This window comes from Eleginops maclovinus, chromosome 10 (genome assembly GCF_036324505.1).
Source record: "Eleginops maclovinus isolate JMC-PN-2008 ecotype Puerto Natales chromosome 10, JC_Emac_rtc_rv5, whole genome shotgun sequence".
Lineage (NCBI taxonomy): Eukaryota > Metazoa > Chordata > Actinopteri > Perciformes > Eleginopidae > Eleginops > Eleginops maclovinus.
The window spans coordinates 14,181,507-14,203,521 of NC_086358.1; the positions used below are offsets into that span (position 1 = coordinate 14,181,507).

The window sequence follows — 22,015 nt, forward strand, 5'->3', positions numbered from 1 at the left end:
CGTGTTAAAGTCATTTAAAAGTGTGTGGGTGATTTGGTTGAGTTACTAATCAGTTTACAAGCTGTGTAGTGTGTGATGAAAACGTCAAGGAGCTGTGTTGTAACAGTCAGGAACTCTGAGAGGACAGACTGGGAACATGAAGTTCTCACATGTCAGCATTAGAGACACAACATCAGCACGCCTCAAAAGCTGTGCTGCCTTCAGTGTGACTCGTCAATTATAACTACCACTGCAGAACGACTTTTACCGATTTCTATTCAGCTTTGGCTTAGGTTCATACACTAACTGTTATGATGAAATAAGTCATTTATGTAAGTTCAATACGATACGTATATTAATTATATAATGAAATACATGTTGGTTGTATAATTACATTGCTACTATTGTAATTAAAACCTTCATATGAGTGCAATAACAATATTAACAATGTTTATACCTTTTTATGTTCTTTTTTATACTTATTTTAGTTTCACTGATGAAGACAAAAGCTGCAGGATTTTCGGATGCGTTTGAGACATAATGAGGTGTACTTATTTTATGTTAAATGTTCTTAATGTACGTTCCTGTCACGCTCGTAACATTGTTACTGTATTTCAGATAGAGCCTGAAGGCATCACCGGTTAAGTCAACTTCCCATGATGCATCAGTCTTCAGCTGGATGGTGATAGTGACAAGAGAGGTCTTACCTCTCCAGGAAACAAATCTTAGTTAACGCTCTTTTTTTGCATTTTTACGTGTTTTGGAAACTATGGAGACCGACTGTACGGTTGAAATAACTTTAACGTACATTTACTGAATATATAGTCATTTCCGGAGGATATTACGGGTGTCTCTGGACCTTAATGGCAAGTTAGACAGCCTTGTTTCGGTAAGGAAGCTAACGTTAACCGCTACTAACACCACATTATCAACCTCACGTTTACTGTTTATGTCATGATTTATAGATTTCACTGAACTGCTATGTGGAATATGCTTGACACAGCTTGTTTTCTGTTTTCTTTGGTCAATATTACGATGGGTCGAGCTTCCCTGTCGAGCTTGAATGCCCACACACGCCCAAAACAGAAGCTAACATTAAAATTGGCAACTTGCTGTACAGTGTTGTTGACGAGCATGGAGATGTAATGTTTTTCTAGTTTTTACTTAAACATGTCACAACATGCTGCTGCAAGGTAAATTCTTCACCCCACTGTTATCAAGTGATCCGTTTTCTTGTTACTCTAGGTTTTTGATTTGATATATTGTTGTTATGTACTGTACAACACCATATTATACCACATCACATGATATCTATGTTATATTGGTGTACTACACACCACATTATATCATGTTATATCTTACACCATGTTATATCATATACTAAATATTATATTGTTGTACTATAGAACATACTATATGGTACTTTACTTTCGATTAGTCGATCAACATAGAAATTAACATTATGTTATACAAAACAATCTATCATTTATTTTTCTTTCAAAATATCAGAACAGAACTTGCTGTTTTTGTCCTTTTTAAGTATGGAGATTTCTTGCTCTGTTTTATTATATCAAATATGTACTGAATACACTATATGCTTTGGGTTAATAAAAAACAAGGCATTTTAAGACATCACTTTACACTATGACATACAGTACTATATGCCAAATGATAGTTCAATTAATCTAAATCCTCTGCAAATGAATTGGAAATCTGCTATTAATCACCACTCACTTAACAATGTGTTTTGTCTAAAAGCTCTTATTTCATTTCTATTTTTGAGACCAATAATGGTCCAATCTTAATTGGTTGAAAGCTAATCTTATCTGCATATTGATCATGTCAGGAAATCTGAGTGGCACACTGTTGGGTCCTTATGTGCCCTCTCAGTGCTTTTTTTGATAGAGGAAGTTAGTCCTGAGGCATTTTGTAGCTACTTCCCTGCAGACACCACCATTATTTTAATCAGCATCCTCACATGATTCAGTTACAAAGCGGTCACTTTCTGAAACCATGAAATAGCAGATAAGTATCAGAACTCAGTCTCGTGATGTAAAATGTAATGATAGCTCAGTGAACTTGTCACATGTAGTGAGGAACCGAAGGAAGGAGAGGAGAAAAAACTGCTTCCTTTAATATCACATGCTTTGCCTTTTGCACTATCCGTCTTTAATATTAAAAGTAAAATCATTAAGGAAGCAGGGGTCAATATCGTGGTTATAAGAGATGCACAAGTTTTGAATAGGCTCTTGTTTTATGTGTTTCAGTTTACCATGTGTGCGTAAAACTTCCCAGAAGATGCCATGCTAGCTACACAGATACCAGATGCGCCACCTGAGGCTAAAGATGTCAAACAGGTAAAACCACAGGCTTTTACCACATATGATCTTGTTACTTTGTGACGGCTCCTCTGCTAAATGTGAAGGTGTCAGGTTGGTCTTTATTTGCCCTTGGGAGGATGTTTGTCTCAAAATAGACAGCTTGTGACATTTCCATATTGTTGTAAGTGTACTGTTGTAACTGTATTTCACATTACACCACTTCTGCCCTGACCTTAACTTGGTGATTCATTTGTGGCAAAGTTCTTTTTACAGTTAGGTCTATGTTATTTATATACATTTTAAATGTTTGTGTTTATGTTAGTTCAAAGGACAGGCCTAGGATCATTATGTGTGCATCAAATGTATGAAAAACATCATACATGACCATTTCAAATAAGAACGTATAAGATAAGACGTTATTACATATAGTAATTTAAACACATGATATTTTTAGATGAAGGCATGGAAGGAAAGCAGTTGCAATAAAAGTAAATAAGAATTATGATGATCATGACAATTTTAGAGAATGGGACCTGGAAAATCCTTCAAGTGAAGTCAATGTTAAGAAGTCTTGGAAAGCTCAATCAATCAATCAATCAAAGTTTATTTATAAAGCTCAATATCACAAATTCTACATTTGTCTCAGTGGACTTTGCAGTTTGTACAGTTTATGAGTATGACACCCTCTGTCCTTGGACCCCCACATCTGATTAGACCCAAAGAAACTTGGGTAGAGCAACAGAGGAGGGATCCCTCTCCCGGGACAGACAGACCTGCAATAGATGTTGTGTGTAGATTAAAGAGATGATACATTTGCAGCATAGGTAGTCCAAATGCTGGAAAATGTGTCTATCAATAAGAAGACGTACTGTATGTCTGTTTTAAAATGGTGTTTTACAACAGGACTTTGCAGACAGTGTACCAATGTACTCCTGACTTGCTAAATAAATGTGTGTGACTCAGGGGGAAACTATGAGTCAGGCGAGGAACCGGTCCTAGATTATTTCATTTACCGTAGCTGTGATGCTAAAGTCCTGCCAAACCAAGCACTGTAAATGTAGGCTATGTTTATGTTCTCTGTCTTTTCATGTCAACCGACAGCAGGTGTCATGTGACCGTAGATAATCTAAAGGCTGTGTTTTGTAACCCCCTGGCTTCTAACCTCACTCAATATATTCCTCTTAAACAGGGGTTTTCAACTGGTTTTGTCCCAGGGACCACCATTCGGACTAGAAAGCAATCCGCGGCCCACTGATGTGCCTGCGCGTGCGCGTGTGTATTTGGTGTTACATGCATAGCTCAATGCATGAAACATGAAAGAGAGGCCACGCAGATTTTATAATAATAAAAGTAGATTTATTAAATTAAATTAAATTAAAGATTATTTTAAAGAAATAATAAAGAATAATAAAGTGTTGTGCAATTCAGTATTGGGAAAAGTAACTAAAAATTTCATGCAAAGTCAGTCTAGGTGTGTGACAAAACAACAACGGAGAACAAAAATCCAACAACACCGGAGAACCAAAATCCAACAAATGAAGACCAAGGCAGCCTCAACTGCTGGCTGGTCAGGGCTTTTATAACCCAGCCAGGACAGACCTGTCACCAATCACCTGCTGTAGAGACAGAGAGATTGAGAAAAGCAGAGAGAGATTGAGAAAAGCAGGGAGAGAGAACAGGCTTACCATTAACACAGGGCGGGGCCTAAACCCGCCAGGGTCGTAACAGTGAAAACATGGGAGAATTAGGCCTACCTGTCAGTGTGATATCTGGGCGTGGTGAAGTCCACACAGCCTGTCTATTCGTGGCGAAATGGTAGACAGAGACAGTCTCATGTCATTCTCTGGATCAAGCCTAGCCCTGTACTTATTCTTTAAGTACGCCAGTGTAGAAAAACCACTCTCACACAGGTATGTGGTTGGAAAGGGCAAAAGACACCTCATTGCTTTTGCAGCAAGCTGTGGAAATTCTGTCTGGCAACTTATCCAGAATTTAACAAGGGGCTGTGTGTCGTACATATGCCTCCTGACAGAGTCTGTGGACATCTCAATCAGCTTATCCTCTTCCACAGCCGTCAGACTTGACCCTACTGATGCATCGTCACTGAATGGGAGCAGGATCCACTTGCTGTCACGGCGCCACTCTTCCGAATCAGTGAAGTACTTTGCGAATTGACGCACAAGCTTCCTCAAATGCTCACATATAGTGTCGTTGATGTCAGTGCTGTCAGGGTATTCCTCAACTGAAGGAAACATCGCCAAGTTATTGCTCTCCACTCGTTCGATCCACTTTGACATTTTTTTCACAAATGCGTCGAGCTTCTCGTAGAGCTGCATGACGTTTGCATCTCTCCCTTGCATGGAGCTGTTCAACTTGTTCAGCTCTGCAAAAACATCTGTGAGGTACGCCAGCTTAGTTAACCAGTAACTATCGTTGAAATTGGAAGCCAGATCAGAATGCTTCTCGCACAAGAACTCGTAGATAGCTCCGCGTAGTTCAAACACACGGGCGAGCACAGCGCCGCGAGACAGCCAACGCACCTCTGAATGATAAAGGAGAGAGCTGTGTTCACTTCCCAAGTCATGGCATAGGGATGAAAACAGGCGTGTATTCAATGCGTTTCGTTTTATGAAGTTGACCGTCTTGACAACGACATCAAACACACCACTGAGCTCAACACTGAGATCTTTGGAGGCGAGAGCCTCTCTATGAATCAGGCAGTGTGTCCAAATTACCCCCGGAGCCACCCTCCTTACATGCGCAAACAGTCCAGTCTTGCTGCCACTCATGGCTCGGGCCCCATCGCTGCATAATGCAACGCACCTCTGCCACGAGATATTGTGCTCCGTGAAAAAATCGTCCAGTGCTTTAAATATTTCTACACCGGTAGTTCGCCCGGGCAGTGGTTTGCAAAAAAGAAATTCCTCGCACATAGTGCCACTGTCCTCGTATCGCACAAATGTTAACAGTTGCGCATCATTAGTAACATCTGTCGTCTCGTCGATTTGAAGGGAAAACAGAACTGTCTGAAGTTTTGCCATCAGCTGGTCTTTGACATCATTTGCCATTTCCCCAATTCGTCTTCCGATTGTGTTGTCTGACAACGGAATAGTTTTTAATTTGTTGGCACATTCTTCGCTTACCATAGCTCTGCACATATCTATGGCTGCTGGCAATATAAGCTGCTCTGCAATGGTATGGGGCTTCTTACTTTTTGCAACCCTGAGAGCGACCAGATACGATGCTTTCAGTGCGTTTTCATTTATTTTTGCACTCTTCCTCATGGTAGCCTGCTGTCCTTTGAAATCACGCAACATCTGTTGCATGTACTCAACGGGTTTGGCCTTCAAGTGGACGTGATGCGTCTCCATATGCCGCGTAAGTTTCGACGGCTTCATAGCTTCATTACAGAGAATTGTTGAACATACGAAACACAGTGGTACCTCCTCTCCTGCTCTGTCTGTCGTCACTGTGAATCCATATTTAACATATTCCTCATTGTATTTTCTTTTTCGTCTTTTTTGCGAAGTTGACGCTTCGGAAGCCTGTCCTTGCCCTATCGTGGCGGCCTGTCCCTCTGTCGTGGCAGCCTGACCCTCTGTCATGGCAGCCTGTCCCTCTGGCACTTTCCTCACTACAAAACGATCCATTGGTGCTAGATATATAGCTAGACTAGTACATATGTAACAAATGTTTGCTGTACTACAACCTATCTTAAAATACTCTCGTCGGCTATGCTTATAAATGTGTGTCAACTTTGCTCGCAAGACTGTACGTAATGAATAATAAGTGAGGTTAGCGACGCAACTCATTACCATTAGCGAATCACAGGCTACCATAGACTGGATAGGCGCAAGGCTACATTCTGTCAGCTTGAATTTCCTTTATATTATTTTAAACATATTTTTCACGATATGTAACGGTATTCTGGAAATGTGTTGAAATATCAAAGCGAATTTATATTAAAAAAAAACAATGGTGAACTGATCAACATAGGCTCTTGTCACGGACCACATGCAATGCCGCCGCGGACCACCAGGGGTCCGCGGACCACCGGTTGAAAACCCCTGCTCTTAAAGCTGGAGGTTGAAATGAAGAGAATGTGCTGAGTGTTTTCTTTACTGTGACTCTTGTGTGTGTTTGTGAACAGAGTTATTATTTATTTTCGCACCACATCCTAGTTGACATGGAAGGTGATGATACTTCTCTTTCCAACACATTGTCAAATGTAGATCAAAGATAAGCTGGCAAAGTCGCTAAAGGCCCTGCAGAAGCGATATGTGACGTCAGACGCAGTGGTAACCAGCGAGAACAGCGATGCTAACCTGCTCTGCTGTGCGCTGGAGGCCATCTTCATCCACGGTATCAAGAGCAAGTACGTCCGCTCCGAGGCTGGGGGCCGGAGTAGGAAGGGAGACAGATGTCCACTCCCGCAGCCTTTCTTCTGGAGCCTCCTCAAGACCGTCACCCACCGGTATTTATTCTCAAATAGACATCATTAGAGCTGACAAGATAAATGAAAAAAGATTGACAAAATCTTTATCTGCAACTATTTTGATGTCCAGAAAGTATTTTTATAGCAAAACTTCCAAACTTTCACTGATTCCTGTTTTTTGTAATCTTTTTGCTTCTTTTCGTTCTCATGTGATGACAAAGTGAACACATTTTCAAATATTGATAGGAGAGATGCACAGATGATCATTTTCTCGCTCAATATGTTTTTGTTTTGTTTGCTATCTAAATTTCCAAGTCTGTTTATTCCATTTTCTTTCTTGTCACCATAATTTAAGGCCGATAAACACAATTATTTTTATTATTATTATTATATATATTATTACTCGTAGAAGCATGCATAAGAATGAATTACAATAAAAACATATTTCAATATATTATACTAAATTTGTAACATATTTAGAAATACAATTACTAAAAGGATCTGGTGAACTCAAGCAACAAAGAACGGCATAAGGACATTTTCCCTATTCACTGACTTTTTACAGACCAATTAATCAGGATATGTATCATCAGATTAATTGATATTTTGTGTATTCTTGAGTTCTAGCCCTAAATGTTGTATCTTTATCTGCTAAGTCTTAATGTAAAGTGTAATAACACTATGTTAATTCCCCAGTGATGTGGTCACAGAGCTGGAGAAGATCAGCTTCGTGGGAACAGAAGTGGGTCGCTGCCGAGCGTGGCTGCGGCTGGCCCTCAACCACGGCCTGCTCGAGTGCTACTTGGTGTCGCTGTTTCGTGAGGGCTCCAAGTTGCGGACCTACTACCAGCCCAGTGCCTTGCTCCTGAACACAGAGGAGCGGGAAGTCCTGCTCAGCTACCTCCAGGGTCTCGCCTCTCTTACATTCAACCTATCGTACAAGTCTGCTGTCCTCAACGAATGGACCACCACGCCTCTGGCTCTCGCCGGACTCTGCCCCATGTCCCAGGTGGACACGGTCGAACTGCCCCTCAACGGCGGAGACCACCCCAACTCCAAATCTGTAAACAAAGAATGGGATACAGTGTCGCAGTCGTCCGGATCTTCAGATACACAGGATTTGCAGAGAGGGTGCCCAGGGAGAGGCACAGGGTTATTACAAGGGGGCAGGAATGCTATGAACTCGTCAAATGTAAGCCTGGACACCACCGGCTCCTCGCAGCTCTCCTCCAGCCTGAGCTCTGACAGCCTTTTGCAGGGGCAGGACCCCCGCAGCCCCACAGGAGAGCCCTGGTACGACCAGGACATGCCCATAAATGTCAACATCAGCACCAAGAAGCTAAAGGAGTAAGTGTGTGTTTGATATGAGTAGGCAGAGGAAAGTGGATATGGCGAAATTCTTTACATTTCTTATTGTTAACAAATCCAATAAAAAAGCTCGAGCTCACTGGTGAGGCTCACTGTTGCACTTGGTGACATCATGTTCCTTTATCACCGTGAACACACTGACTGTAGTTTATTTTGACTTAATCGAATTAAACGTTCTACTGCTGTTAATACTGAATAAAGCACCAAATGTGGATTAATCCACACATGGAAATAGTCCCTATTATGTTCTCTTTTTACTCCTGTTGGTGAAAAGGTGTCCAGCTTTTTAAGGGAATGACAGCCTTTTAAAATAAAAAAAGCCCAATATATATATGTTGTTTTCAAAGATTTGTCTTCGATAGAAATGAATGATCTAGGTGCTTTTCTTTGAATGTGTTGACAATTAGAAAAACATGTTCTATTGCAGGGCTATTCAATTACAAATTCAGTCGGGCCAGATTTTATAACCACAAAATTCAGCTGGGCCAGACATTCAGCAGTCTGTAAAAAGCGGGTAACATAGACTCAATATATACAGTCTATGGCGGGTAATGACACATTTTAAACCAACACATATTACTGCGATGAAAAACATGCCATTTTTATTCATTGTTCAACTAAAAAAGGCACATCAGAAAGTGCATAAAAACACAATAAATTGGCAATAATTTAACAAAATCTAAGAGGGTCTAAATCATTTCAGTGCTTAAAAAACAAAAGGTGCACAGATGTAGCATTACATTTGTTTACTTTAGAAGTAAAATGTTCGGGTTATTTAAGTGCATTTAACTGAATACAATAATAGCAGTCTTCGAACAAATAAATGAGGATCAATAAGTGCATTAATTGAAGAGCTCCAATGTAACAAAAAGAGGTAGTACTGTAGCAATACTATTTTTTCCCTTTTCAAGTATTAAAAAAAAAATCTGAAGTTTTGGTCACATTTGACCCAGACACATTACAAAGTGCATTTAAATGAATGAAAAAGAACTGTCAAACCTTTCAGTACATAAACCCATAACAAGGGATAAGGGTAACTAACATATGAATGAATACTACACTACATGTCTACTATTGTAAACCAGGTGCCTACTATCACCTCATTTTTGATTTGTCAATGCTGACTAAATGGGAGAAGTGACATTTTTTGTTTTGAACAAGGGCAGTGATTTTTGGCTCATAGGTTGTCAATGCAATCCTAAGACATTGGTGAAGAGTGCTGTCAGCCAGGGAGCAGCGAGGGCTACTTTTCATTAAGTTCATGTGTGAAAAGACTCACATGTGTATGTTGATCCAAACATACTAAGCACACAGATCGCTTCTTTCTGAACGTTGGGGAACTGCTGTTTGTTGACGTCACTCCACAACTTCGGTGTTTGGATTTGATGCCTGAATAAACAAATATTTTTCAGTCCAGGCAGGGTTAAACCAACAGTGTTCATCGTCAGGTTTACGCGTTCATGGTCTGTACTAGTGTAGGAATTGGGACACGACAGGCTGGGCCAATCGGGAGTTGATTCTGGGCCGCATCTGGCCCGTGGGCCGCCATTTGAATAGGCCTGTTCTAGTGTAAGCATTATAATTTGTGAATGGAAAATTGAACTAGTTTTTTTTAAGATAAAGTCTTTAGAGTTTGGGAAGTGCTTAATTTAAACCAGAAATGATTGATTTTAAGTCATTTGGTCAACACTCTCTTCCCCCGTGTAAATCAAAAATCTTTTCACTTTTTCAATAAAGCACTCCTGTTTGTATTTGTTTGTTGATTCCTAGCGTCTCACCTAACAGAGCTAGCTAGGATTTAATAATCATTATCAAAACTTGTGAATAAGTTGGTTAAATAACAAAGTGAAAATAAACATTGATATTGCTTTGGGTATACTGGACTTCTGTAAATATACAAGATTCTTGAGGCTATTGGTTTCGGTACTTCAATTTTACTTTTCAAACGCTGTTCATACACTTTAATAAGCTTGCACTAAAACATATCATGACCTGTCCTTGTCTCTGCAGTTCTCCGACAGAGTTCAGGGAGAGCGGACACTGCAGCCAGGACTCCATGCGTGAGGACTCATTCGTCTCCAGCACGGATCCCGACCAGAACTCGGAGACGGCCGTTTTCAGCGGCTCCGACAGCGACACCCAGGGTCCCCCTACTTCATCCCAAGAACTTGTGGACCCTCTTCCAAACTCTGATTCAGAGCCCTCGCCAACATCTGATGAGATTCATGTTGACTACACTCCGTCAGAAGTGGGCAACCATACCGCTGAGCTACTCTTGGACACAGACACGCTCTCTACTGTCGGTGAGCCTGTGGAGTCTGTAGAAGAAGAACAACATACGAACAATTCTCCGGAGACTACAGAGCCTGTCGAGGAAGAGAGGGAGGAAGAAGAGACTCCTGAGCCTACAGTGCCTCCAAGCTCAAGTCGCTCCACCAGCATCCTGAGCAGAAAGCTGTCCACAGATTCTCTAAACGTAAGTATATTTTCTGTAATAGGACAGTCTCCTACTTAATAAAAAACTGTGCAAAAATAACGATGAGGTTCATCATACGAATAGAAAAATGAAGATCACTATATGAAGAAATTCAAATGCAGATTGTGCATAATGCTAACATGGCCAGTAGCTTCAAGTTAAGCAAAAGCTGATTAAGAAGTGAAGACTGTACAATATCTGTAGAGAAGAAAAAATACAACAAAAACATCAAATCAAATGTTATTTGTACAGCCCAATATCACAAAACGCATTCGTCTCAGTGGGCTTTACAGATCCACACACATGAATGACAGTGCTAAAAGATATAATACAATTACAAGATAGAATATGAAATTAAAATAAGATCAAATACAATAGAAACTATCAAATAAAATGTAGATCCAAGGAGGACAAACATTAGGTTATCTTAAACCAGCTCTCACTATAGGCTTTATTATATATAAACAAGTACAAATACAATTTATGGGAAAACTAACAGAGCCTTTATAAAAATATAGAAGTTGTGTCTCCTGTGGTTTCTCAAAATAAGAGAACTTCTACTAAATATGTGTTTTACTCATAGAGGAAATGCAGAACTGCCCCTGCTCCTGGACTGCTATTAGGTTTTCCCACTGAGGAAATGACAAATATGACACCTGACTCTTTGTCAGCGTGGAAAATGCACACAAGCTATTTAATAATTAATGGAATATGTTTCTTTTTGACCATACAAAGAGATCATAAGTTGTGTTTGAAAACTCTAGAGATGTTATAAAACCTTTCCGGTGACATGATGTTATAGATAACGCTGGTACAGATAATTAACTTCCTGCTGCATGAAATGGCCATAAAGCACTTTTATTACATATATCTAGCTGGGACAGCCCCAGGATATGTCTCAATGTTCCTTAAAAGTAGGACTTTCTGTGGTGTCTACACATTGGTAATACCAATTAGTCAAGATAAGTGATAAATAAGTCTCATCTTTAAATACAGAGAAACAAAGAAAGACACTATTCATCTTATAGCTCTCACATTAATAACCCCAAAGACACATGACAACAGAAACTGCTCTTCCATAAACTTACTGCTGCCTATTTATAGCAGGGGCCCCGGGGGCAAAATGCTGCCCGCAGGCCATTTTGAAACGGCCCTCAGCAAATTCTAAAAGTATAATGGATTATGGCCATCAAATGGAACTTTTGCTTGTCTGATATTGTACTTCTCATATGTTAACATTTATTAATGAGCCCAATTTCAAATAAATTCAGTCATTTAGAATTTAAAACATTTTCTAACAAATCTTAGTCGATAAAAAAAACCCAATAACTTATTTCTATAACGAGCTTGAAATTGAACCTTAATATTTACTCTTAGTATAAGCAATCTGAGGCTTCTGTTTTAAGGAATGAGCTGCCAACAAAATACTTGAAACCCTAAGAGATGTGATGTAGGCTATTTTTTCCTTAAACAATTTGAAATTATTGCGCATTATTCGCCTACATTTGATTTGTTTTGCTAGCTTATAACTTAACTTATGAGGCAATATTCTCCTCTTTAGGTGGCCCAGCTCTCTGTATATTATTCTGTATGTGGCCCTCGGTGAAAAAAGTTTGGACAGCCCTGATTTATAGTATACTTGAATACAGCTCAGTTGTGTTTTCTAATGAGAACATCCGATCCAACACTCATTTGGCTTAAAAGCATTCCATTGTCAATTAATCAACAAAAAGTGTCAGAAAATAGTTTCAAATGTCGATCAAATTTTTTATATGCTCTAAGGAGACATCTTTAATTGTCTTGTTTAAGTGGACTAGCAGACTAAGTAATTTCTATCCAGAGGGATTATAAAACACAGAAAAGCAGATAAAGGATCAAATAAAGGACGTATTGGCACTTTGGCTCTAAAAAGTGACTCCAATTATTATCAAAATTGTTTCTGATGAATTCACAAATTGCTTTAGCCCTTAATTCGTAGTGTCCTGTCATTTTGTTTCCTTGCAATACGGTATTTTGATAAAAGAACCTTTAGACCTGCACCACTTTACACTAGTCTGATGGCAATTCTACATGTCGTTCTCATGTCTTACAAAGTTGGATATTGTAAACCTCAAGTTTTTTGCAAAATGTTCATGTAAATACAAATCTAAATTGAATGCAGTTAGATGATCCTAAATGCTGCCGCAGTATAAGGGAAACAGGCAGAGAGTTACATGCACAAATAAATATATGTAATTAACTATTTGATTTAAAGATGTATGGGCATTATTCTTATATATCGTTATTAAAAATGTGTGTTTTCTTTACTGCAGCATTCTTGTTCCTGGATCTCTGAGGATGACATCTACATGCCCCACCTGGAGGAGGTGCCGGACAATAGCGAGCCGCCTCCTCCCGCCCCCCCAGCTGAGCCCTCTCAGTCACCCCCCTGGTGTCGTCCATCGCAGACAAAGAGGTGAAACATGCAGTCCAGAGCCTAGATGAGTTTATGTTCATCAGTTATCATTGGAGAACACAGGGTTGGTGGCCTGCCTCCATTATCGTGTTACAGTGGTATGCAAAAGTTTGGGCACCCCTTAGGAAAACCACTGCATCAGTTTGTCACTTGCTGAGCTTTTGAAGCAGCAACTTCATTTTAACATATGTTATACCTTATGGTAACAGAAACATCTCAGTAGTGAAATAACTTTTATTGGTCAAACAGAAACATGTTTATGTGCATTCAAACAAAAATAGGCATGTGCATAAATTTGGGCACCCCTAAGAAATAATTCCATTAATATTTAGTATTGCCTCCTTTTGCTGCAATAACGGCCTGTAGACGCCTCCTGTAGCCACAGACAAGTCCCTTAAGCCTGGCAGGTGGTATTTTGGCCCATTCTTCCACACAAAACGTCTCCAGTTCAGTCAGGTTTCTTGGCCTCCGTGCATGGACAGCCTTCTTCAAATAAATCCATACATTTTCAATGATGTTAAGGTCTGGGGACTGGGATGGCCATTCCAGAACATTGTACCTGTGCTTCTGCATGAATTCCTTGGTGGATTTTGATCGGTGCTTAGGATCATTGTCCTGCTGAAAAATCCAACCCTGGCGTAGCTTCAACTTTGTGACTGACTCTAGAACATTCTTGTCAAGAATCTCCTGGTACTGTAAGGAATTCATGTGGCCCTCAACTTTAACAAGTTTTCCAGTACCTGTGCTAGCCACACAGCCCCATAACATGATAGATCCTCCACCAAATTTTACAGTGGGCAACAAGTTCTTTTCATTGAATGCAGTGTGTTTTTTTCGCCATGCATACCTGTTCATGTTATGACCAAATAACTCAATCTTGGTCTCATCTGACCACAGTATTTTGTTCCAAAATGCTTCTGGCTTGTCCAGATGTGCTTTTGCATACCTCATGCGACTCTTCTTGTGATTAACACTCAGGAAAGGCTTTTTGCACATCACCCTTCCAATGAGCTCTTCCTGGTGCAAAGTACGCTGGATTGTGGAACGGTGAACAACTACACCATCAGCAGCCAGATGTTGTTGTAGTTCTCTGGAGGTGGTCTGTGGCTTCTCTGTGACCATTTTCACCATCCTTCGCCTGTGCCTTTCCCCTATTTTTGTCGGCCTACCACATCTTTCCTTCACACGGACTGTTCCTGTGGCCTTCCATTTCACAACTACGTTTCTGACTGTGGAGACAGACAGTTTAAACCTGTCAGATAATTTTTTGTACCCTTCTCCTAATTTATAATGTTGGATTATCTTAGCTTTCAGGTCAGTGGAGAGTTGTTTTGAGGTCCCCATCTTGCCACTCCCTAAGAAAGAACCTAGGCCAGGCACAGCCAGCTATTACCTATGTTAAATAGCCTTTTTCATGATTGGTTCCACCTGTCTTTGTAATTGAAGGTCTAATGAGCTAATCAAAGCAATTTTGTGCAGCAACCTGTCAGCTATAAATCCGTACAGGTGTTGAAATGAATGCTATTTATAAGGGTGCCCAAACTTTTGCACATCCCATTTTTTGCATTTTATTTTATTATAATAAAACTATGTAATGCTACCCTAAGAATTTTGGTCTGGAAAACACTAAAACGTCTACATCTTTGTAGGAAAACAAATGTTGTTGCTGTGATCTTCTATTATAAAGGAAAAGCAAATTGTCATGAAATCTCAGAGGGGTGCCCAAACTTTTGCATACCACTGTATATCTCTCCAATGTGGTGATTTCTTGCTTTTACTTTAGAATAAATCCAAGTGAAGCCCTGAGAGGCGTGTGAAAGAAAACAAATGTGGTGATACATTTTCTTACATTTTTTGTACAGCTGTGAAAACCAGTGGTAAAAATTACTTCGAGAAAATCATCCTAGCAAAATATATTTTTCCTACCTGTTTAAAAACTTTAAACTCTTCAAAGTTTTTTGTGCATGTTCTGTAACCGCCACCTACAGATAAGTGGAATAGTGTGAAGTAATTGCTCCATGGTAAGAAACTATATCTAATTCTAAATAATTTATTGGAATTGGGATGTTCTCTAAGAATCTCCCCTTCCAGTAGAGACTGGATCCTGCTAAAGTTATATACAGAGGACATGAGCCCTTAAGAGGGCTTTTGAGGTTAAAAACTATATGCAGTAGGGAGAAGGACTTTTAAGAGGCTTAGGAGTTTCTTAAGCAGAGGACAAAAAGGCTTGTTCGCTGGTTTAAAATAGATTAACATGCCAAGCAACGCCGCTACTTGTATAGACTGGCCAATGATCACAGACAGTTTTTTTGCTGGCACTAAACCTAACCCTATCAGATAGATTAGCTATTAAATTACCAGTGTGGTAAACATAAGTAAGCAAATAACTATGAACAGTATCAGCATGTGCATATGCTACTGTATAAAAAGGCCTGTGTTTTTAAACATTTTGTAGGCTGTTTTTAGTAACTGTGGCTTACAAATTATACACCAGACATGTCATAAGATAAAATAATATTCATATTAACATCATACTTTAATAGAAACTCAATTATACAGTATGATTAGGCCTGTTGGTTTCATGCCCATTATCACTAAGAGTGCATTTCCTCCCGTTGTTTTTGGATCAACCAATCAAACAGTTTTTTAAAGACTGTGTCATACCTAGCCACTGGGTCCACCACACCTCCTCACTAAGATAACATTTGCTAGCTAAGACTCCTTGCTAGATTGTTTTAGGTTAAGTTGTGAGAGAGTATTTCCAGACCCCTGGCCAGTAAACACGGCCACCAAGGAGTTAAGCTGAAAGGTGAATAATAGTGTTGACAAAGGACAGAAATGACCTGCAGCACCTGAACCTGTGGAATGAAAACAATACAGGTGTAACCACGCCCCAGACTGTTACATCACCACAGGTGTTTTCCACCAGCTGATAATTGAAAAACACTTTTGTTCTTACATCATTCATTAGGATGTAGGCGGATTGTTCTGGAATGTGATAAACGTGTATTTCTTGCGCTACGTCACCTCTAAGTAGCAGCTCAATAGTGTTTGGACTATGGAGTTGCTACTGTATAATCTCACCAAGCTACATCAGCGGGTTTTTATAATGTAACCTATCACTGGTCTGCAGCAGGTCACTCTTTCATTTCATCACCGACTGAGCAACATGGGCGTGCACAACAGTCACTAAAGAATGTGGGAAAAGGAAAACAACTTCTGCTGATTGAGTCATTGCTAGTTTACATCAGTAAATTATTTAATTTAATGAAGTGTTATTTTATATATATATATATTTGGGAATTGTTGCATTTTTCAGCTCTATTTCACTTTTATTGCTGTTTCTTTTAAATGTTGTTTGTTTGTATCACATTTTTCACAAGAAATCAGGATCCAAATTAGTTTTCGAAGCAGTTATGTCATATGAAATGAGTCTTTAGTTGTCAACCAGTCTCCATATTGTCAAAATAGACAAAAATAAAGTTGAATAACTTACTCTGACTCTTTTCTGTCAGGGCTGTTCAACCCTTTTCGCGGCTTGCTGAAGCTCGGTCACCTGGAGCGCCGAGGTGCGATGGGAATGTGGCGTGATCACTACTGTGAGCTGTCGCCCTTCGAGTTCCGTCTGTATCTCAACGCAGAGGAGCGCACCTGCAGCGACAACTGCTCCCTGCTGCGCTGTGAGGAGGCCCGCATCGCCTCGCCCGAGGGCCGCTTCGAGGTGGCCTTTCCTGGGAAGCGGCTGTACCTCCGGGCGGCCAATCGGGACGAAGCCGAGGACTGGGTGGACCGGATAGTAGAAGCCCTCAACAAATGCCGACCAGCAGCTCGTGCTGATGACCACTGGGAGGTTCTGGTACCAACCACTGAGAACGGTGTGGATGCGTTGTCCCCAACCTCCGCCCCCTCTAGCCCTGAGCGCACTTCATTATCCTCTGACACAGGGATGGGTGGGGTGCAGAGGCGCCTCCTCCACAGGAATTCGATTGGTCTCGGACTGCTGATCTGGAAAGGGATGCGATCAAAGAAACAGTTTTGTACTTCTCCAACGATCCCGAGGCTCGGATATGGGCTCCTCTGGTCTTCTCCCTCTCTTTGGAGGCCTTGAAAGGTTTCCGGGTAGAAGAGGGGAGGAAGCTGCTGCGGCAGACCCACCTGATTGAGGAAATCCGGGACGTGGTGCCCGATGTCTCTCTGGGAGGGCCGGCCTTTTTTAAACTCCTGACCGTCAGGGACACGCTGAGACTCCGAGCGGAGGACCCCGAGGAGGCTCGCTCCTGGAGGGTTCTGATCCGCGGAGCTCTGGACTCATACCTGGAGAGCGGGGAGGAGGGAGGGTCGGTGGAGCCAGCTGTGGTGACTGGAAACCTCCAACGACTGGTGCAGCACAGACTCAAAGAAGATGGAGCCCTTCTTGTTAATCTGTGCACTGTGCCGTCAGAGAAGGGGCTCGACACTCAGAGCTTCAAGTGTGCAGGTAATAACAAGTTTTCAATATTGCGACAAATAGCATGAACAAACATTGATTATCCTGGTTGAGTTGATTTTAGATCAATCCAGTCAGGTTTAGTTTCATTGACATAATTGAGATGAAATGATGTCCATGTGTGAGAGGCAAGAATGTTCTGCATTTATTGTACGAGTAATGACTTTTAACAATCAATCTTTTATCAAAACAGCCAAATATTTGTCTGTTGTTTAACTCATTAATTAGTCAGTAGTCGTTGCAGCTCTAGTTGGTCTTCTGGTCCTGTATCTGCCAGTCATTCTGATTTATTTAAACCTTCTTGATATATTTCCCAACTTTAGTAACAGATTACATATGCAAGGAAGGAAATGATAAAACTATAACTGACTACAGCAAGTAAACTAGTGATTTGCTGTGAATTCCAGAGCAACCTTTAGTTATTTGTAGACTCATTTAAATGTAGCGTTTTCAACACAATTGCAGCATCAAACAGCAAGGTAAACTCTTTCTGATAAATAACATTAGTCTGTTTTATAATTAGTGTCCTCCCATAGCAAGCAACACAACTTTTGAATAACCTTTATAGGGTGTCCCTACTGTGTGGATGGGTGTTTAGGAGTGTGTGTTGTGTGTCTGAGCATGGATGAATTTGTTTTCACATTTTCGACATTGCGCAGGTTGTCCTCAGCAGATAGGCCCATCCCGAGGCAGAGCCCGGCTTTGTGAGTTCACGGGAAAGTACTACTGTGAGTCCTGTCACCACGGCGACACCAGCATCATCCCTTCACGCATGGTGCACAACTGGGACGTCGCACAAAGAGAGGTAGGTGCAGAACCTCTAACACCACAGAGGCTGTTATCAGAGTTCAGGCTGAAACAACAAAATCATCTAGGGACTGCGATGAGAGAAAAATGTATAAAGCCTTGCCGTGTTGCATTGTTGGTAGTGTAGACACCAGATTCTGACAAAGGAGGAGGAAAATGTCTGGTTGTGTTACATAAAAGTAGTTTCAGTGGTGTGATTTTAAATACTGAGACTTTTTTTGTATAAACCCAGGTGTTTCTGTAGAGTTGCAAACAAAGATTAGGCTACTCTAATATTATTAGTATTATACTATTTATAGCATTAGAGAAGATTCCAGTGCTTGCTGCAAAATGTTATTCCTGATGCGTATGATCCAGAGCCTTGTAAAGACCAAGAGACAACAAAACGATAGATGTCTTCACTTCCAAAATTCATTTATTTTCACCTTGAATTTCAGCTTCAATACATTTTCACTGTAGTCAATAACTGTTTGCTCTTCCAATTGCAAGGGTAGGCTCGCACTGAATAATTATATTCATTAAAGTAAGTGGATTTAATAGAAAATATCCATATGATCAGAATGGGAACTTTTGTTTTTCCTTTTTTGGGGGATGACCACAGACATTTAGAGAGTCATTTTTAATCCTCAAAGGATCCTTCAGCCTTACAAGTTAGAAACACATTCATCAGTCACAACTTCGTCACGTCCTGACCTCCTGCGTGTGTGTGTATCTCTCCAGGTGTCTAAGAAGGCCCTGCGTCTGCTGGCTCAGGTGGAGCAGGAGCCTCTGCTGAACCTGGAGCAGCTGAACCCTGAGCTGGTGAAGCACGCAGACTCCATGTCTGATGCCCACGTGCTGCGGCAGAGGCTGCGTCTGCTGGGAGACTACCTGCTCACCTGCCGCAGCGGAGCTGGCAAAAAACTCCTGGCCAGGTGTGTGTACACAGGTGGCTTTTGCATTTTAGCATATTTTACCACAACATTATATTATACTTTTCTTTTTCGTAATTCTCCTTCAGAATGGAGCAGCGTACATACCTGCTGGAGTCGAGCCATCTGTACAGTGTCCTGGACCTGCGACAGGTACCCTGCTGTGTTCATCATGTTGATGCCCCTCGCATATCCCACCTGGAAACATCTTTAAATGTGTGTTTTTCTTTTCTAGATAGCAGAGGGTCAATATGCAAACTACCTGGTGACACTGCTGCAGTACGCCTCCAACCACGTGTTCCACTGTGACCTGTGCACGCAACGCGGCTTTATATGTCAGATATGCCACGCCAATGACATCATCTTCCCCTTCCAGTTTGACATCACCACCAGGTATGTATCCAATAACTTTTTGGTTTTGGAGTATTTGTTTCAAGTTAAGTAAGTTTGTGAAAGAAGACAGAATTTAGGAGGGAAAGTGTTTTTTTTACACATAATGGGAAATACAATGCACATGTATGTATTTAATACCTGTATTTACAGTGTCATATTTAAACAAAAACAAATGCACTCTAATTAAAATGTTTCATAATTAGTTAGTATGTCATTTTACATTCCCTCAATTTGAGGGAAAATAAAGTCGATGCAGCAAATGTCAACCATAGAATCTATCCATTTTTATTTAATGTATTGGTTTCTAAATTGCTGTCACATTCAGTTTCTGTAATTCTTTTTTTCTTATCATCTCTACCCCAGGTGTAAAGATTGTAAGGCTGTGTTTCACCTGGCCTGCAAAGCTGCGGGGGTGTCGTGTCCCCGCTGTCAGCGGATGAAGAAATACCTGGAGAGGGATCTGCGGGTCTTGAGCGCTGACGGAGAGAACATTAACTGAAAATCTAGCTTTCACATGAAGTAACCTCAAGTGCAATTATGAGGGCGATTTGCCTGACTTAACAGTAGAGGGCGGTGTGTGGGCGACTGTGCTGAAGTAGCTAAACTCTTGCACTAACTTAAAGTCACATCGGACCTCATGATGCTGACATAACCCAGCCAAATATTACTGACTTTAATACATCTCTGAATCCAGACCACGCCACTGCATCAAAACGGAGGACTGGGCAACGGTGGAGGTTGCTGCCAAGAATCATATCCAACACCTTTTTACAGCATTTTATTTTTACTTTGCCTTACAGTGTGGGGAATAGGGCTGTACCGAATGTCTTTCTTTTTTTTCACGATTGATGTTCTTGAATGATGATTCAGATAACTGTCGTAAAAAATACCAAAAAAAACCGGCTTACTGAATCATTGATACAGTCAATGTGTAAGACTTTTTTTTATCAAATCAACTTATTTAATGAATATAGCATATTTAGTTTTTTCAACATAAATACATGTGGGTGCAGAAATATCAGGTTTGAAACGCATTGGAATTTTTCATTTGAATGTCATTGTTATGAATGAAGTTTTTAGTATTCGGTACAGCCCTAGCCGTTCTTCACCATCATGTTTACCGGAAATGCTCCACAGAGCTTCCTGCATTTGTCTCAGACGCACATATTTAAACAGAATGCAGCAGTGACGTTGGGTGCTGAGAATACAAAAAAAGGAAAACAGCACTTAAAATGTTCTAATCGGCACATTTATTTTAATTGTGCCTTCTTTTTAATTTAAGCTTTACACTATTTTCCTTTTTGTGTGTGTTAAACAAGGGGCCAAAAAGCATCACACAGGCTATTATTTTTTACCATAACCAGATGAGGAAAATGAATGATGATAATAGTACATTTCTGCATTAGTTGCTGATTTGGTAGAATAGTAAAAATCATTAACTGAGAAGACTTTGTTGAATGTTTCTTTGAGTATATTAACTCAAAAAAATAGTTTTAAAAATAATCTAATCTTGTTTGATTCATACTGATGTAATTCATAAGGTTGCTTGCGGCAAATTATTAGATATCACATTGATACTGAAGTCAAATCCATTTAGCATATTTGCACCTGGCTATGACTGTTCAAGTGATATTTTATCAAGATTTTAGTTGAAGTAAAAAGAAATAGAAATGAACAGAAGGTTTGCTTGTCGAGTGCATTTAGATATATACAGAACATATCACCTGCAAGTGGCAAGTACTGAATACTGCAGTACTGTTGTTCAATGTTTTCATTTCATTTAATACAGATGCATAAATGACCATCATGAAACAAAATGTCATTGTGTCATTTCATGAATCTGTTCTGTTTTAGGCAGAATTGATCATTGTATCAGACCTGACACTTTATTAGAGAGGTGTTGGGAAATACATTGACCTGGCTGACATATGCATCCACATGCAGTCATCTACATCCACATGCAGTCATCTACATCAGAACATTTTCTGAAGAGTATGAATCCTTAAAATCAACTTGATTGCTTTTTTAGCATTTAAGTATGGCTACAATGCAAAACGAATAACATTATGTTTTTGAACATTCATCACAGGATGAAAATGCTGATTAATATTTGTTATTAAGGCAATTATTTCCTGGGTAATATCTGTTTATAATTTTAAATGAGACATCCCTTAATCATAGTGTAAATTTCCTCCCAAAGAAATCCAGTGCATGTCTGTCCTATCTGTTCTAGTAATTTACATCAATAAAAACAAAGACGCCACTCGCGAGAGTATCTATCGAATAGTATGAGGGCCGGGAATAAGGGGAAAAGTGAAGAAAACAGAGCTTTCAGAATGGTTGCTAACGTTAGTTGTTTGATATAACCTTCAAGTTTGATGTTT

General features: G+C 40.2%; 2 protein-coding genes across 2 annotated transcripts; one reads left to right on the plus strand and one right to left on the minus strand.

Moving 5' to 3' along the window:
• Nucleotides 1-648: 648 nt before the first annotated feature.
• On the plus strand, nt 649-21,894 carry plekhm1 (pleckstrin homology domain containing, family M (with RUN domain) member 1). The gene is given in 14 exon segments (XM_063893393.1): nt 649-868; nt 2,247-2,336; nt 6,533-6,774; nt 7,432-8,082; nt 10,114-10,579; nt 12,892-12,965; nt 12,967-13,034; nt 16,550-16,996; nt 16,999-17,511; nt 18,180-18,325; nt 19,048-19,241; nt 19,328-19,391; nt 19,474-19,631; nt 19,995-21,894. Coding segments are annotated over 13 exon segments (3,213 nt in total). The 5' UTR covers nt 649-868; nt 2,247-2,282; the 3' UTR covers nt 20,131-21,894.
• LOC134870478 (protein FAM200A-like) lies at nt 3,480-6,364 on the minus strand. Its single transcript, XM_063892662.1, has 2 exons — nt 4,055-6,364; nt 3,480-3,916 (listed from the first exon to the last, which is right to left on the minus strand). Exon 1 carries the CDS (start codon nt 6,137-6,139, stop codon nt 4,058-4,060), a length of 2,082 nt encoding a protein of 693 aa, XP_063748732.1. The 5' UTR covers nt 6,140-6,364; the 3' UTR covers nt 3,480-3,916; nt 4,055-4,057.
• Nucleotides 21,895-22,015: the final 121 nt, after the last annotated feature.

Excerpts from the sequence above, each read along its gene's own strand:
- LOC134870478 (XM_063892662.1), bottom strand. The coding sequence starts at position 6,139 with ATGGTAGCCTGTGATTCGCTAATGGTAATGAGTTGCGTCGCTAACCTC.